At 36.4% G+C, this 16870-nt stretch overlaps 1 protein-coding gene across 9 annotated transcripts in view; it reads right to left on the reverse strand.

The window, feature by feature from the left end:
• PPP2R3A (protein phosphatase 2 regulatory subunit B''alpha) overlaps positions 1 to 16870 on the reverse strand; it is a 156754-nt gene that overhangs the window by 11939 nt on the left and 127945 nt on the right. Inside the window, exon 15 of one of the 9 annotated variants that reach the window (XM_036332509.1) lies at positions 9576 to 9633. The exons of the other annotated variants lie outside the window; for them this stretch is intronic. Coding sequence (XP_036188402.1) covers positions 9600 to 9633 — 34 coding nt within the window. The 3' untranslated portion in view covers positions 9576 to 9599. Of the gene's footprint in view, positions 1 to 9575; positions 9634 to 16870 lie in introns of those variants that run through there. 9 annotated transcript variants of the gene reach the window in all.

Below are 16870 nucleotides of genomic sequence, written 5' to 3' on the forward strand. Positions count from 1 at the left end.
TTTTTTTTAAATATATTTTATTGATTTTTTACAGAGAGGAAGGGAGAGAGATAGAGAGTTAGAAACATCGATGGGAGAGAAACATCGATCAGCCGCCTCCTGCACATCTCCCACTGGGGATGTGCCCACAGCCCAGGTACATGCCCTTGACCGGAATTGAACCTGGGACCCCTCAGTCCGCAGGCCGACGCTCTATCCACTGAGCCAAACCGGTTTCGGCAACTTTGAATTTTTAAATTTTAATTACCTGTGACCAATGCCAATTGTTTGGATGAATAATTTCTATCCAAATTTCTGATTATTTACAATAGACACCCAGAATTAGAATTGGTAGTCAACAGATATAAATTCAGGCTATTGCTACATATCGTCAAATTACTTTCCAGGGAGCTTGGGCCAATTTGCAATGTGTGAAAGTGCTTGTCTTACTGCACAGTGAGCTGAGAGTGAGGGTGTCTGCAGTGTGCTTCCTCTATGGGAGAATAGTTAAGACTCTTTAATTGCATCTGTCTATTTTCCCTGCTAAGGCAGGAATCCTATCTGTGTTCATCATTACCCAACACTGCTTACTATACAGTATCAATGCAAATAGTTATTGAATTAATATCTTTTAAAAAATTGCTGCCAATTCAGTAAGCTAAACATTTTTGGCTCTTGTGTTTTTAAAATAGTTTTATTTGCCGAAACCGGTTTGGCTCAGTGGATGGAGCGTCGGCCTGCGGACTGAGAGGTCCCAGGTTCGATTCCGGTCGGGGGCATGTACCTGGGTTGCGGGCACATCCCCAGGAGATGTGCAGGAGGCAGCTAATCGATGTTTCTAACTCTCTATCTCTCTCCCTTCCTCTCTGTAAAAAATCAATGAAATATATTTAAAAAAAAAATAAAATAGTTTTATTTAAGTAAAATTTATATATTATAGAATTCACCAATTTACGTATTCAAAATGTTTTAGTAAATTTTTAAAACTGCTCAACCATTACCACAATCCAATTTTAGAACACTTTCATCCCTTGATCTGCCTGTCTTCTCCCTTGTTCCTGTCTGTATTCACTCTCCACTCTCATTCCCAGAACTAGCCAACCACTGATCTGTTTTCTAGCTCTATAATTTTGCCTTTTCTAGAAATTTCATATAAATGGAACTATATAATATATAATTTTTAGTGCCTGGCATCTTTCACATAGAATATTATTTTTGAGAGATTCATTCATGTTGCACGTCTTAGTAGTTCTTTTACTTACTGAGGTATAACTGACATACAAAATTGGTCATGTTTAAAGTATACAGTTAATAAAATCTGACTTTAATATATACTTTAAAAGCATCACAACAACTAAGATCATGAAAATATCCATTCCTCCTTACCTAAGTTTCCTCATTCCCCTTCATAGTCATTGAGCCCTACACCATAGGTAATCACTGATTTTTTTTTTTTTTGTCATTACTGTTAACCCTTGAACATGGGTTTGAACTGGGCAGGCCCACTTATACCTAGATTTTTTTCAATAAATATATAGTTGCCCTCCATATACCTGGGTTTTGTGTCCACGGATTCTAAAACCACAGATGTGGAGGAGGACCAACTGTACACAATATTCTATGCCATTTTACATAAGGGACTTGAGCACCTGCAGATTGTGTGTGTGTATGTCCTGGAACCAATTTCCCATGAAGGATGACTGTAGTTGATTTTGGGGAGTCAAAAGTTGTATATGGATTTTCAACTGTGAGGGGGGGTTGTGCTCCTAACCCAGGGGTGGGCAAACTTTTGACTCGAGGGCCACAGTGGGTTCTTAAACTGGACCGGAGGGCCGGAACAAAAGCATGGATGGAGTGTTTGTGTGAACTAATATAAATTCAAAGTAAACATCATTACATAAAAAGGTACGGTCTTTTTTTTCAATAGTTTTATTCATTTCAAACGGGCTGGATCCGGCCTGCGGGCCGTAGTTTGCCCACGGCTGCCCTAACCTCTGTGTTGGTCAAGGGTCAACTGTATAGATGTTTGCATTTTTTAGAATTTTATATAAATAGAATCATACAAAAATGGAATATACTCTTCTTGTCTAGCTTTTTTCACTTGGCTTAATTATTCTGAGATTCATACATGTTCTATCTATAGAGTTCATGCATTTTTCTTTCTTTCTTTTTTTTTTTTTTTTTTTTACTGCTGAGTAACTTTCCATTAGATGGATAAACGATTTTGTTTATCGGTTCACCAGTTTGGTGGATATTTGGGTTATTTCCAGTTTTTGGCTATAAGTACTACTACTTTAAACGTATATGTCCGAGTCTTTGAGTGAACACTTCTCTTGGGTAGATTCCTAGGAGTGGAATTTCTTTTTTTTTCTTTTTTTAAAAAAAATATATTTTATTGATTTTTTACAGAGAGGACGGGAGAGAGATAGAGAGTTAGAAACATCGATGAGAGAGAAACATCGATCAGCTGCCTCCTGCATTCTGAGACCTTGCTAAACTCACTTATCAGATCTGGTAGCTTTTATGTAGATTTCTTAGTATTTTCTACTTAAAGTTTACATAATCTATGAATAGTTATACTTCTTCCTTTCCAATCTGAATACTTTTAATGTCTTTCTTGTCTTACTTCACAAGAAAGGAACTTCATTACAATGTTGAGTAGAAATGGTGAGGATTAGAAACATCCTTGCCTTGTTCCTGATCTTAGAGGCAAAGCGTTCAGTTTTTCACCAGGAATATTATGTTAACTATATATATTCTTTTTTCTTTGGTCTAGTTCAGTGGTTCTCAACCTTCTGGCCCTTTAAATACAGTTCCTCATGTTGTGACCCAACCATAAAATTATTTTCGTTGCTACTTCATAACTGTAATGTTGCTACTGTTATGAATTGTAATGTAAATATCTGATACGCAGGATGGTCTCAGGCGACCCCTGTGAAAGGGTCCTTTGACCACCAAAGGGGTCGTGACCCACAGGTTGAGAACCGCTGGTCTAGTTAAAGATCTTTTTAAAAAATTCTTTCCAAGGAACCAACCTTTGGTTCTATCAGTTCTTTCATACTGTTTTCCTATTTCCTATTTCATGGATTTCTACTCTGATCTTCATTATTTCCTTCTTTCTACTTACTTTGAGTTTGGTTAGCTCTTTCTTTTTCCAGCTTCTTAAGCTAGAAGCTTATATTATTGATGTTAGACCTTTCAGAGCCGTGAATATTCCTCTAAGCACTACTTTAACTGCACCCTCATGCATTTTTGTATTTTGTTTCAAGATAATTTTAAATTTTCCTGTGATTTTTGCTTTGACCCATGTATCTTTAGAAGTGTTATTTTTAACTTGCAAAAATTTTGGGGTTCCCAGATTTCTTCCTGTTATTGATTTCTAATTTATTTCTACTATGGTCCAACAACATACTTTATATATTACTATAACCCATTTCAATTTATTGAACCTTGTTTTACTCATCTAATATATGGTCTGTCTTAGAGAAGTTCCATGTGCACTTGAAGAACCTGTGTATTTTCCTGTTGTTTTGTTGCATATTTGATCTCCATATTGATTAGATCAAATATCTTGACTATGTTTGAGTCTTCGATTGTCTCTAATTCTATCGATTACTGAAAGAGTGTTGAAATTTCCAATTATAATTGTTGAACTGTCTGACAATTTTTGTTCCATGTGTTTTGGGCCTTTGTTGTTAGGCACATATACAGTTAAAACTGTTATATCTGACCATTATATTTTAACTGTTGATGAAGTAAGAATATTCATGTTTATTTCCTGAGTGAAATTTATGTCTTTTGACTGTTTTAGAATTTGTCAATATTCATGTTATTACTATTGATTTTGAAGAATAAGTGTTATATAAAAGATCACTATTGGTTATATGATCCAACCCAGTTTGTCTGCCTTTTTTTGTGATGCAAAATTTGTCAATTTATAAATTCTAGTATACTTGAATTTATAATTTCCTTATAAATTTCTATTACCTTTATGCTTTCAAAGTCTATTTATATTCTTTTTTTTTTAAAATATATTTTATTGAGTTTTTACAGAGAGGAAAGGAGAGAGATAGAGAGTTAGAAACATCGATGAGAGAGAAACATCGACCAGCTGCCTCCTGCACAATCCCCACTGGGGATGTCCCCGCAACCAAGGTACATGCCCTTGACCGGAATTGAACCTGGGACCTTTCAGTCTGCAGGCCAACACTCTATCCACTGAGCCAAACTGGTTTCGGCTCTATTTATATTCTTGAAGATATTAGTTTAACATGTATATTTTTCACCTCACCACAAAGAGCCAACCTTTTATTGACTAATTGATCTTCTTTTGACACATTTAATACACCATCTTTATAGACTATATTGCTATGCATATATTTTCTTTTTATGCATGGAAATGATACTGGGTTTAATTACTATGGCTTTATAGTAATTATATGCTAACTCTCTTTCACACCCCATAATAACTTTGTTTCTTTTCAAAACTCATTGCTATTCTTATGTATTTATTGTTCCATGTGAAGTTTAGAATTAGTTTATCAAGCTCCACACATGTTTTGGGGGGATAATTGGTAAATTTATTTTAACATGGCAAACGGTCTTTATATTTTTTGATGAAATTTTATATTTTCTTCATATATATTTTTCAAGTCACATTTTTTCTTAATATTAAATAGGATTTTTTCCTATTATGTTTTTAACTGGTTGTTTCTGGGGTATAGGATTAATACCATTTAAATGTTAAGAAGGTATACTTCTTAAGTTTGCTTAGTTTTAAGATTTTTTCCAAACTAGAAAATACATTAAATTTTGTCATATTTCCCCCCCTCTTTTAATCTATTAATGACAGATCTTTTGTAAAGCTGAACCAGTTGCAGTCTTGGGCTAAAAACGACTTTTATATATTGGTAGATCTGACAAATCTGTAGTCCAGTTTTCATACCTGTAAAATGGGGACAATAGCATCTACAAAATATGGTTTTTTTTGTGAGCACCCAAGTGAATTAAAATATTGAGTAGTGCTTGGCACATAGTATGCTGCATGTGTGTATAAATTAATAGATTTATTTTTGTTTAAATAAAGTTTTTTTAACTTCTTCCTTCTATGTACTTTATTTGGTTCTGTTTTGTCATCCTTTTTAATGCAACTTCAGAGGATAGCCTAGTTCATTTACTTCAGTATACAGGTTATGTATTTTCCCTTGTTCATATCCCAGAGATTTTACTAAATACAGGGTGTGTCAAAAGTAGGTCTGTCGTCGTGCGTAGGTGAAACAGTTTATTCTTGTATGATTTATTAATTATTGTATTATTTTCCATACAAACAACTATAAATCTACTTTTCCCCCACCCTGTATAATGTTTTCATTCCTGATTTTAAAAAGATTGTAATTTGTATTTTCTTTACTCATTTCTTTACTAGTTAATAATTAACTATCTTTTTCTAAATATGATTAGGAATTTTTCTATTTTATTTTTTTTCTTTTAGTGATTGATCTTAAATTTTTAAAACATACTTTAACTCTAGCCATTCTTAGAGAAATATAATTCTATCAGCATCTATATTCTCCATTCTCATAAAGACTCACAGCATATTTCTCTGGCCTCTTTCTACTCTCTTATGTTAGAGCCGTGGTTCTCAACCTGTGGGTCGCGACCCCTTTGGCGGCTGAACGACCCTTTCATAGGGGTCGCCTAAGACCATCCTGCATATCAGATATTTACATTACGATTCATAACAGTAGCAACATTACAGTTATGAAGTAGCAACGAAAATAATTTTATGGTTGGGTCACAACATGAGGAACTGTATTTAAAGGGCCAGAAGGTTGAGAATCACTGTGTTAGAAGTATCTGTGATCAATACTTACCTAGTTCTAAGAATAAGTTTTACTAATTTTGTTGCTCATGGTTGCTTCTTGCATCCTAGTATTCCTCTAGGATCCATTTGCCTTCTTGCTGAAGAATATCCTTTAATATTTCTTTCAGAGATAGTTTGTGTGTAGTAAGCTTTTCACATCTCTGAATGCCTGACAATATCCTTACCTGGCTGTTACATTTAAATAGGAACAGAGTTCTAGGTTCTAAGGTATTTTCTTTGCAGTATTTAAATGGTCATGCTCTACTTGGTTTTGTATTCATTTTGCGGGTAATCTCTTTTTTCTTTCTGATAGGTTTTCAGTTCTCTATCTTTTATGTTCTCAAATTTCATTCTAGTATGGGATTGGCAAACTACAGTCTGTGGGTCAAATCTGTCTTGTACAGCCAATGGTTTCACCTTTTTAAGTTTGAAAAAATATCAAAAGAAGAATATTTCATGACATGTGAAAATGAAATGAAGATAATATCTCAGTGTCTATGATTAAAATTTTATTGGAACACAGCCATATTCTTTTGCTTAAATAAAGCTTATCTTTCCTACTTTCACACTATAATGGCAGAGCTAAGCAGTTGTGACAGACCTGCAAAGTCTAATGTATTTGCTACCTGGCCAGAAAAAAAAGTGAGCTGATAACTGTTTATGCATATATTTTTGTTTAAAAAGATACAATTCTGGGACTTATCTGGGTGTTATTTCTACTGATTCCTACGAGGATTTCTTACCCCACAACCACACTTACTAGGCCAGATCAATAACTTTTTAACTGGCCCTAACCGGTTTGGCTCAGTGGATAGAGTGTTGGCCTGTGGACTGAAACGTCCCAGATTCGATTCCGGTCAAGAGCATGTACCTTGGCTGCGGGCATATCCCCAGTAGGAGGTGTACAGGAGGCACACGATTATGGTTTTTTCATTTAAATATTTTTCTTTTCATTTCCTAGAAATTGGCCAGTCTTGCTTCAAGAATGCAATATATTCTCTTATCTCACTAAAAATAGTAAATATACTCATTTTGATGCCTTGTTCTGTTGCTGTAGTGAGTCTCCTTTCAAGGGTGAAATTCTTGCATTTGTTGAGTATTTTATTGGTATTTGTCAACAATTTCGTATTTGTCTACTATTCTATGTAGTTGAGAATAGACTGCTGCCTCTGTTTGCACTGGCTGCTTATAAGAGGGCAGTGTGTAATTGCTAGTGTTTTCAATGAGAACCAGAATGGATTGGGCCATGCTGCTGCTGTGAATATATTTTAGTGGCTGTGCTTTCTCTGCTCCAAGATCTCACACACACTGCTTTTGTCTTTCCTTTAGGGGTAGGATTAGGATATACAGTCATACATCACTTAATGAGGTCAGCGTATATGATGATGGTCCCATAAAATTATAATAGATTATAAGCAAAAAGTTTGATTGATGTTGAAAGAAAAGGCTAGACCTGATTACTGATGTTGAATTTACTGCTGCTAGCTTTGGGGGGTTTAAATAGAAGAGGCTCAGTATGTGCCTACCCTTGGCTGGGGCTAGAGTTGGCAAGGGAGCAAGAGGAATGGGCTGGGAGGAAGGCAGCCCAAGAACCATCCCCATTCCTACCTCGGCTAACATCATGCGCACAAGCTCACTTCTCTTCTCCATTTCTATTTAACTCTCCTTCCTCTCAGTTCCACGCCCGCCCCCAATATTCATCTCCTCCCCTTCCTCCTTTTATTTCTTATTTCAAGCTTTAGCTTTCTAGCTCTCTTAATCTCTGCTCTCCATTTCTCTCTTTTTCCTTCCTTCTCATCCTTCCTCTCTCCCTCCTCCTGATGTCTACTCTCCCTCAGATGGTGCCTCCCTCCACAGCTTTCCCCTTGCTCCCCCAAAGCATGTGCGCACAAACACACTTTATCTTTTAAACCATGTTGCTGTGGTAACTTTTTTATGTTTAGACACAAAAATAATTGCCATTTTATTTCAATTGCTTATTCAGTACCATAATAGGCTGTACAGTCTTGGAGCCTAGGAGCAATAGGCTATACCATATGGTCTAGGTGTGTAAGCTCGCTATAGCATCTAGATTTGTGTAAGTATAGTCTGTGATGTTTGCACAATGATGAAATGGCCTAAGGGTGAATTTTTCTGAACATATCCCCATTGGTAAGTGACACATGACTGTTTAGGATTTGGCCTAGCTAGATGCTTCTGGTCTCCCTCTTGCTCTTGGTCTCAATCAAATTCTGGTATAGATATCCTTAAATGCCGCTCTCTTTATCTGTAGTAATTATCTTCTGCACCCTCCGCATAGAACATAAGCTCTGGTTCCCTCTTCAATCTGATCCCATCTACTTTCTTTCTTTCCACGGGAAGTTTCTCTTCTTTAAGTGGTGTTCTGTACTTTTTATTTTTATGGTGTAAGAAATGGAAAATGACAGTATGCTTTAAATCGACCTCCTTGAGATGAAAAGCTGGCCTGTATTATTATTACTTTTTAGAAATCCACTGATGTTTTGTTTATGGCCTAATATGTATTTAGTAAATGGCCTATGGATAAAGGTATTTTATCTATTTTCAGGGAATAGTTTATTATGACTGCAAATAATTTTTAGAGTTTTGCTTCAAAAATCTGATGTTATTCGGACAGTTTTTGTGTGTGCTCATTCTTTTTTTAGTCAACCTTTGCTATCATTCCACAGTTGAACCCTTTTCTTTTAAAAAGTGAGTTTATTCCATTTCTTTTCACTGATCTAAAAATACTTGTCTTTTCTCATTTTTTAGTTTATGATGTGTGGTCTGTGTTTTTATTTTGTGTGTACAGTTTTTTTTCTGATTGAATTAGAATATTTAGAGTAAGGCTTTTGTTTTTCAAGTGATTATTTTAATATTATTATTTTTTAAAATATATTTTATTGATTTTCTACAGAGAGGAAGGGAGAGGAATAGAGAGTCAGAAACATCGATCAGCTGCCTCCTGCACGCCCCCCACTGGGGATGTGCCCGCAACCAAGGTACACGCCCTTGACCGGAATCGAACCCGGGACCCTTCACTCCCCAGGCCGACGCTCCATCCACTGAGCCAAACTGGTCAGGGCTTAATTAATATTATTAAACTCTAAACTTATCAGCTTTAGAAGGTATCTGTGGAGGCCTTGCTAATTAAACTCAACATACATTTTCTTCTTCCTCTGTACATCCTAATTCAGTTAAATAGTTATTTCTAGGATGTTACATATATATTTCTTCTTCCTCTCTACACCAGCTTTAGTTACATTATTTTCCCCATAATAATTATGGTTCTGATAAATATCCTTTCTACATTGAAATGGATTGATTGCTCATTATTATTTCTTTTTTAAACTAAATTTATTAAAGGGCAACATGGGTTAATAACATTATATAAGTTTCAGGTGTACAACTTTATAATATGACATTTGTACACACTACTGTGTGCTCACCACTCAAAATCTAGTCTACCTTCCATTACCATGAATTTGACCCTCTTTGTTCTGCCAATCCCTTTCCCTCTGGTAACCACCATTCTGTTGTCTGTATTTATGAGTTTGCTGCTTTTGTTTTACATCCCATATACGAATGAAATCATGTGGTTCTTGTCCTTTTTCGTCTGACTTATTTCACTTAGCATAATGCTTTCAAGATCCATCCCAGTTGTCGCAAATGGCAATATTTCATATTTTTTATGGCTAAGCAGTACTCCATTGTATATGTGTACCACATCTTCTTTATCCAATCATCTGATGATGGGCGCTTAGGTTTCCATGTCTTGGTTATTGTAAATAATGCTGTAGTGAACACAGGGGCACATATATCTTTATGAATAAGTGTTTTCATAATTTTTTTTTGGGGGGGGGTAGATACACAGAAGAGGGATTGCTGGGTCATATGGTAGCTCTATTCTTAATTTCTTGGAGAATTTCCATACTATTTTCCATAGTGGCTGCAGTAACCTATACTCCAAACAATGATGTATAAGGGTCACCTTTTCTCTACATCTCCAATACTTGTTATTTCTTGTCTTATAGAAAATAGCCATTCTAACGTGTGAGGTGATATCTCATTGTGGTTTTGATTTACTTCCCCTTATAACTAGTGATGTTGAGCATATTTTCCTATATTTGTTGTATGTCTTCCTTGGTTAAGTGTCTATTCATGCCCTCTGCCCATTTTTTAATTGGATTTTGTTGAGTTGTATGAGTTCTTTATATATTAGCTCCTTATCAGAGGTATCATTTGCAAATATCAACCATTTTGTTGGTTGCCTTTTGTTTTGTTTTGTTTTTTTGATGGTTTCTTTTGCTGAGTAGAAGCATTTTAGGTTGATGTAGTCTCATTCATTTGTTTTTGCTTTTACTTCCCTTGTCTTTTGGGTCAAGTTCACAAAAATGCCTGAGGCCAATGTCCATATGTTTATTGCCTATATTTTCTTTTATGTATTTTGTTTCAGGTCTTATATTTAAGTCTTTAATCCATTTTGAGTTAATTTTTATATATAGTGTCAGAGAGTTCATTGTTTTGCAGGTGGCTTTCCAGTTTTCCCAACACTATTTATTAAAAAGACTTTCTTTTTTAACATTGTGTGTTTTGGGCACCTTTGTTGAAAATTAGTTGCACATATGCATAGGTTTATTTATAGACTCTCAATTATGTTGCATTGGTCTGTGTATCTGTTTTTCTGCCAATGCCATACTGTTTTGATTACTATAGCTTTATAGTATAATTTGACATCAGGGAATGAGATACCTCCAGTTTTGTTCTTTTTCTTCTCAGGATTGCACTGGCTGTTTGGGGTCTTTGGTGGTTCTATACAGATTTGAGGGGTTATTTTGTTTTCTTTTATTCTGTGAAAAATACCATTGGGATTTTGATAAGAATTACATTAAATCTTTATAACATTTTAATTCTTCCAATCCATGAACACAGAACAGCTTTCTCATTTCTTTTATTTTAAAAAAATAATTGTTTATTGTTGAAAGTATTACATATGTCCCCTTTACCCCCATTCACCTCTAGCCTCCCCTCTTCTGCTCTCCCCCTCCCCCCAATCCCCACGGCTCCAGGCCTTCAGCACCCTATTGTCTGTGTCCATGGGTTCTGCATATATGCATACAAGGTCTTTGGTTGATTAGCTCCCACCTATCCACCCTCCCCTGCCTTCCCTCTGAGATTCTGCACTGTGTTCCATGCTTCCATGTCTCTGGACCCACTCTTTTCATCAATTTACTTTGTTACTTAGATTCCACATATGAGTGCAATCATGTGATACTTGTCTTTCTCTGACTGACTTATTTCACTTAGCATGATACTCTCAGGTCTCTCCATGCTGTCTCAAAGGGTAAAAGATTCTTCTTTTTTACTGCTGCATAGTATTCCATAGTATAAATGTACCAAACCTTTTTTATCCACTCATCTACTGATGGGCACCTGGGCTGTTTCCAGATCCTAGCTATGTAAATTGTGCTGCTATGAACATAGATAGAGGTGCATACATTCTTCTAATTGGTGCTTTGGGTTTCTTAGGATATATACCTAGAAGTGGTATCACTGGGTCAAATGGCAGTTCCGTATTTAAATTTTTGAGGAAACTCCATACTGTTTTCCATAATGGCTGCACTGTATTCCCACCAGCAGTGCACGAGGGTTCCCTTTTCTCCACATCCTCGCCAGCACTTGTCATTTGTTGATTTGTTGATGGTAGCCATTCTGACAGATGTGAGATGGTACCTCATTGTCATTTTGATTTGCATCTCTCAGATAGTGACTTTGAGTATTTTTTCATGTCTCTTGGCCATCTGTATGTCCTCTTTTTTTTTTTTTTAAAAATATATTTTATTGATTTTTTACAGAGAGGAAGGGAGAGAGATAGAGAGTTAGAAACATAGATCAGCTGCCTCCTGCACATCTCCTACTGGGGATATGCCCGCAACCCAGGTACATGCCCTTGACCGGAATCGAACCTGGGACCTTTCAGTCCACAGGCCGACACTCTATCCACTGAGCCAAACCGGTTTCGGCTGTATGTCCTCTTTGAAGAAGTGTCTATTTAAGTCCTTTGCCCATTTTTAAATTGGATTATTTGTCTTCCTTTTGTTAAGTTGTATGAGTTCCCTGTAAATTTTGGATATTAACCCTTTATCAGCTGTATCATTGCCAAATATGCTGTCCCATACAATGGGCTCTCTTTTCGTTTTGTTGATGGTTTATTTGCTGTGCAGCTTTTTTATTTTGATGTAGTCCCATTTGTTTATTTTCTCCTTAGTTTCTCTGCCTTAGGAGATATATCTGTAAACATACTGCTATGAGAGATGTCTGAGATTTTGCTGCCAGCTTTCCATTTCTTTATATCTTCTTCAATTTCTTTCAACTGTGTCTTATAGTTTTCAGTGTACAGGTCTTTTACTTCCTTTAAGTTTATTCCTAGGCATTTTATTCTTTTTTTTAATTTTTTTATATATTTTATTGATTTACAGAGAGGAAGGGAGAGAGATAGAGAGTTAGAAACATCGATGAGAGAGAAACATCGATCAGCTGCCTCCTGCACACCTCCCACTGGGGATGTGCCTGCAACCAAGGTACATGCCCTTGACCGGAATCGAACCTGGGACCCTTCAGTCCGCAGGCCGACGCTCTATCCACTGAGCCAAACCGGTTTCGGCCCTAGGCATTTTATTCTTTTTGTCATGATTGTATTGGGATTGTTTTCTTCATTTTTCTTTATGCAACAGATTTTTGTATAATGAGTTTGTATCCTGCAACTTGACTGTATTTACTTATTTCTTCCAATAGCTTTTTGGTGGACTCTTCAGGGTTTTCTATATCTAGAATTATGTCATCTGTAAGTAGTAACAGTTTTACTTCTTCATTCCCAGTTTGGATGCCTTTTATTTCTTTTTCTTGTCTAATTGCTCTGGCTAGGACTTCCAGTACTATATTTAATAACAGTGGTAAGAATGGGCACCCTTATCTTGCTCTTGATCTTAGAGGAAAATCTTTCATTTTTTTCCCCAATCGAGTATGATTTTATCATAAATGGATGTTGTATCTTGTCAAATATTTTCCCTACATGCATTGATAGGATCATATGATTTTTATCTTTTACTCTGTTAATGTGGTATATCACATTGATTGATTTGTGGATGCTGAACCATCCTTGCATCTCTGGAATGAACCCCACTTGATTGTGATGTATGATCCTTTTAATATATTGTATTCAATTTGCTAGTATTTGGTTTAGCATTTTTGCATCCATGTAAACTAGAGCTACTGGCTTGAAATTTTCTTTTTTGGGGGTGAGTTATTTTTGCCTGGTTCTGGTACCAGGGTAATGTTAGCTTTGTAATATGAGTTAGGAGTATTCATTCTTGTCCAATTTTTTGGAAGAGGTTAATAAGGATTAGTATTAAATCTTTAAAAAAATATATACTTTATTAACTTCAAAGAGGAAGGGAGAGGGATAGAAACATTAATGATGAGAGAGAATCATTGATTGGCTGCTTCCTGCATGCCCTCTGGGTATCAAGCCCACAACCCTGACATGTGCCCTGACCAGGAATCCAACTGTGACTTCCTGGTTCATAGGCTGATTCTCAAGCATGGAGCTACACCAGCTGGGCAATATTAAAAATCTTTTTTTAATGTTTGGTAGACTTCACCAGTGAAACCAAATGGCTTTGAACTTTTGTTCATTGTCAGTTTTTTGTTTTTTTTTGTAATTACTGTTTCAATTTCCTACTAGTGATGGGCCTATTTAGATTTTCCTCCTAGGAAGGTTGTATACTTCAAATAATTTGTCCATTTCTTCTAGCCTATCAAATTTCATGGCATATAGTCTTTCATAGAATTCTCATGTAATCCTTTTATTTTCGTGGTGTCCATTCTAACTTCTCTTCATTTCTGATTTGAGTCTTTTTCATTTATGTAATATCATCTTCCACCTCTTCACTTTGAGCCCATGTTTGTCTGTGAAGTTGAGAGGAGTCTCCTGCAGGCAACTTATAGTTGGAGCTTGATTTTTAATCTATTCTGCTACTTTGTGATTTTTGATTGGTGAGTTCAGTCCATTTACATTTAGGGTAACTATTGATATATGAGGACTTACTATATCCATTTTATTTTTTGTTTTCTGGTTGCTCTTATCTCCATTGTTTCTTTCTCTTGTGATTATGTCTGCTATGTCAGTTTGGTAGTTTTCTGTGATTTTTTTTTCCTGTTTTCTTTTTTTAGGTTTTGTGTCTCAGCTCTGACTTTTTGTGTGTGTTTACCATTAGCCTCATGTAAAGTGCCTCATACATACAGTAGTCCTTTTTCTTCTGATTGCATCTTATCTTCATTCCCTTGTGAGTGGTCAGTCCTTTCCTTCTCCCCTTTCATGAATTTGTTGTCACAAATTATCTCTTTTTATATTGTACCAAATTGCAGTAGCTAGTTATTTTTTAATGACATCCCCTTCATTTAACCTTTATGTTTAAATTAAGTGTTTAATATCTTATTCTGAAGTAGAGTTGCAATTTCTTACTTCTGTCTGATAGTCATCGTACTCAGTTTTATATACTTTGTGTTTTTGGTTTTTGGTAGAAGAGCTCCTTTAAAAATTTCTTGTAAAGTAGGTCTTGCAGTAGATTCTCTCAGCTTTTGTTTGTCTGGGAAAGCCTTTATTTTTCTTCATAGCTAAAGGACAATTTTGCTGGATATATTATCCTTGGCTGACAGTTCCTTTCAATATTTTGAATATTTCCTTCCACTTTCTCCTGGCTTATAATGTTTCCATTGAAAGATGATAATATAATAGGGTTTCCTTTGGCTGCCTTGAGAATTCTTTGTCATTAAATTTTTTTTATCCTCACCAGGAATATGTTTTTTGATTTGAGAGAGAGAGAAAGAGAGAGACATCGATTGGTTGGTTACCTCCTGAATGCACCTGACCAGGAATCAATCCACAACCTTTTGGTGTATGGGAAGGTGCTCCAACCAACTGAGCCACTCGGCCAGGGCTTTGTCATTAATTTTTGATAGTTTGAATAAAATGTGTTTTGGAGAAGATATTTCTGGGTTGATAAAATTAGTTGTTCTGTTAGCTTCCTTTATTTCAAAAGTCCAGTTTGTTCTATAGGCTTGGGAAGTTCTCATCAATTATTTCTTTGGGTAAGCTCTTTGTTCCCTTCTCCCTCTCTTCTCCTTCTGGTATATCTATTATCCTTATGTTCCTCTTTCTGACCGAGTCAGATAGTTCTCGTAGAGTTCTTTCATTTTTAAATACTCTTCTTCCTTCTAGTTTCTGTCTTCGTGTTTGCTAATTCTCTCTTAAGCAATTAAGTTCTTCATCTCCAGATTTTCTGTTTGGTTCTTTTTGATAGTTTTAATCTTTTTGGTAAAGTACTCCTTATGTTCATTAATTTTATTTTTGAGGTCATTGAACTGCCTTTCTGAGTTCTCTTGTAACTCACTGAGCTTCTTCACAACTGCAGTCTTAAATTCTCTATCATTTAAGTGACAGTCTTCCATGGCTTCTGGAGGCTTTTCATTTTCTTTAAGTGCTCCCATGTTACCTTAGTTGTTCATGGTATTTGACGGATTGTTTCTCAGACACAAATTTGAGCTATTCAGCTATTTTCTTGTTTAGATACTGTTTTGATCTCAACAATTCAGCAGGTTGACAGGCAGGGTACTTTTTTTCCCCCCAGTAGATGGTGTTATAGCACAAGTTTTTGTTTTCTCTTACTTGCACTATTTGTGCCTCTGGGATTACAGTGGATTGGTATTATTTCAGTTAAGGAAAATGCCATGTATGCACTGGGATAATGGGTGTCCTCTGTGACAGGCTTGCTTGGGTTATGGGGCATCACCACTGTAATGGGGGGAATAGAGAACTGGTGTGGCAGGCAATGGATAACTGGCTTTGTGAGCTCCTAGAGCTATTTCCTTTTCACTAATGGTCACTGGCCCCACTGCTAATAGAATTGATGGGGCAAGGGAGGCAAGTTGCAATCTTATGGCTCTACCTCTCTGCCAGCAATCACTGTAGGCACTATTGTACAGCTTTCTCTACCTGGCTGTTTGGATGGGTGGAAAGTTTGCCATGTTGTGGCTCCATCCTCTGCCAGCAATGGCTGTTGGCATCACTGTACTTTCTAAGACTTCCCAGCCACCTCTACTGGGGTTTGCCATGATGGGAAGGGAGGAAGAGAGATGCCTTTTCTCTGAGGAACACTGCTTCTGAACCTCTTATACTCTAGGTCAGTGGTTCTCAACCTGTGGGTCACGACCCCTTTGGTGGTCGAACGACCCTTTCACAGGGGTCGCCTAAGACTATCCTGCATATCAGATATTTACATTACGATTCATAACAGTGGCAACATTACAGTTATGAAGTAGCAATGAAAATAATTTTATGGTTGGGTCACAACATGAGGAACTGTATTTAAAGGGCCAGAAGGTTGAGAACCACTGCTCTAGGTGGTAGTGTGAGGGATCTAGCTCGACTTCTCCATTACTACCATTCTCTCTGGGGCTGCAGTGGGCACCCAACTGTGTCTGCAGCCATCATCTCTGTCCTTTTCCTTGTCTTGCTTCCATATCTCATTCCAATAGGCCCACCTTTAGATGTACCATTGGGTAAATCATTCAGGTATGTTTGTGTGTTGAACAGGGACTCCTTTGTTGAGTTATAGTTGTCTGATTTGTTGTAAATTTAAGGATAGAAACAAAGGAATCTTCTTACTCTGCCATGTGGCTGATGTCACACTATTATTTCTTTTCCACCATGGCTGTTCTATGTCTGGGCTCTTTATTGGTTGGTTTCCTGGTTTTATGATTATGTCCTTTTTAAAGAAAAGCTCATGGATGCTATATTCCCTCCAGTTATTACATGTTTGAAAATGTCTGTCTGTGTTTTCATGCTTGAATGTCATATTGGGTTAGTGTAAAGTCTCTGGGTATAGACTTTCTATCTCTGAGAAAGTTGTAAATATTGTTTCACAGTCTTCCAGTATTTATTTTTACTGTGGAGGTATCTGAGCCAAGACT

The sequence above is a fragment of the Myotis myotis genome, unplaced genomic scaffold, assembly GCF_014108235.1.
Source record: "Myotis myotis isolate mMyoMyo1 unplaced genomic scaffold, mMyoMyo1.p scaffold_m19_p_13, whole genome shotgun sequence".
Lineage (NCBI taxonomy): Eukaryota > Metazoa > Chordata > Mammalia > Chiroptera > Vespertilionidae > Myotis > Myotis myotis.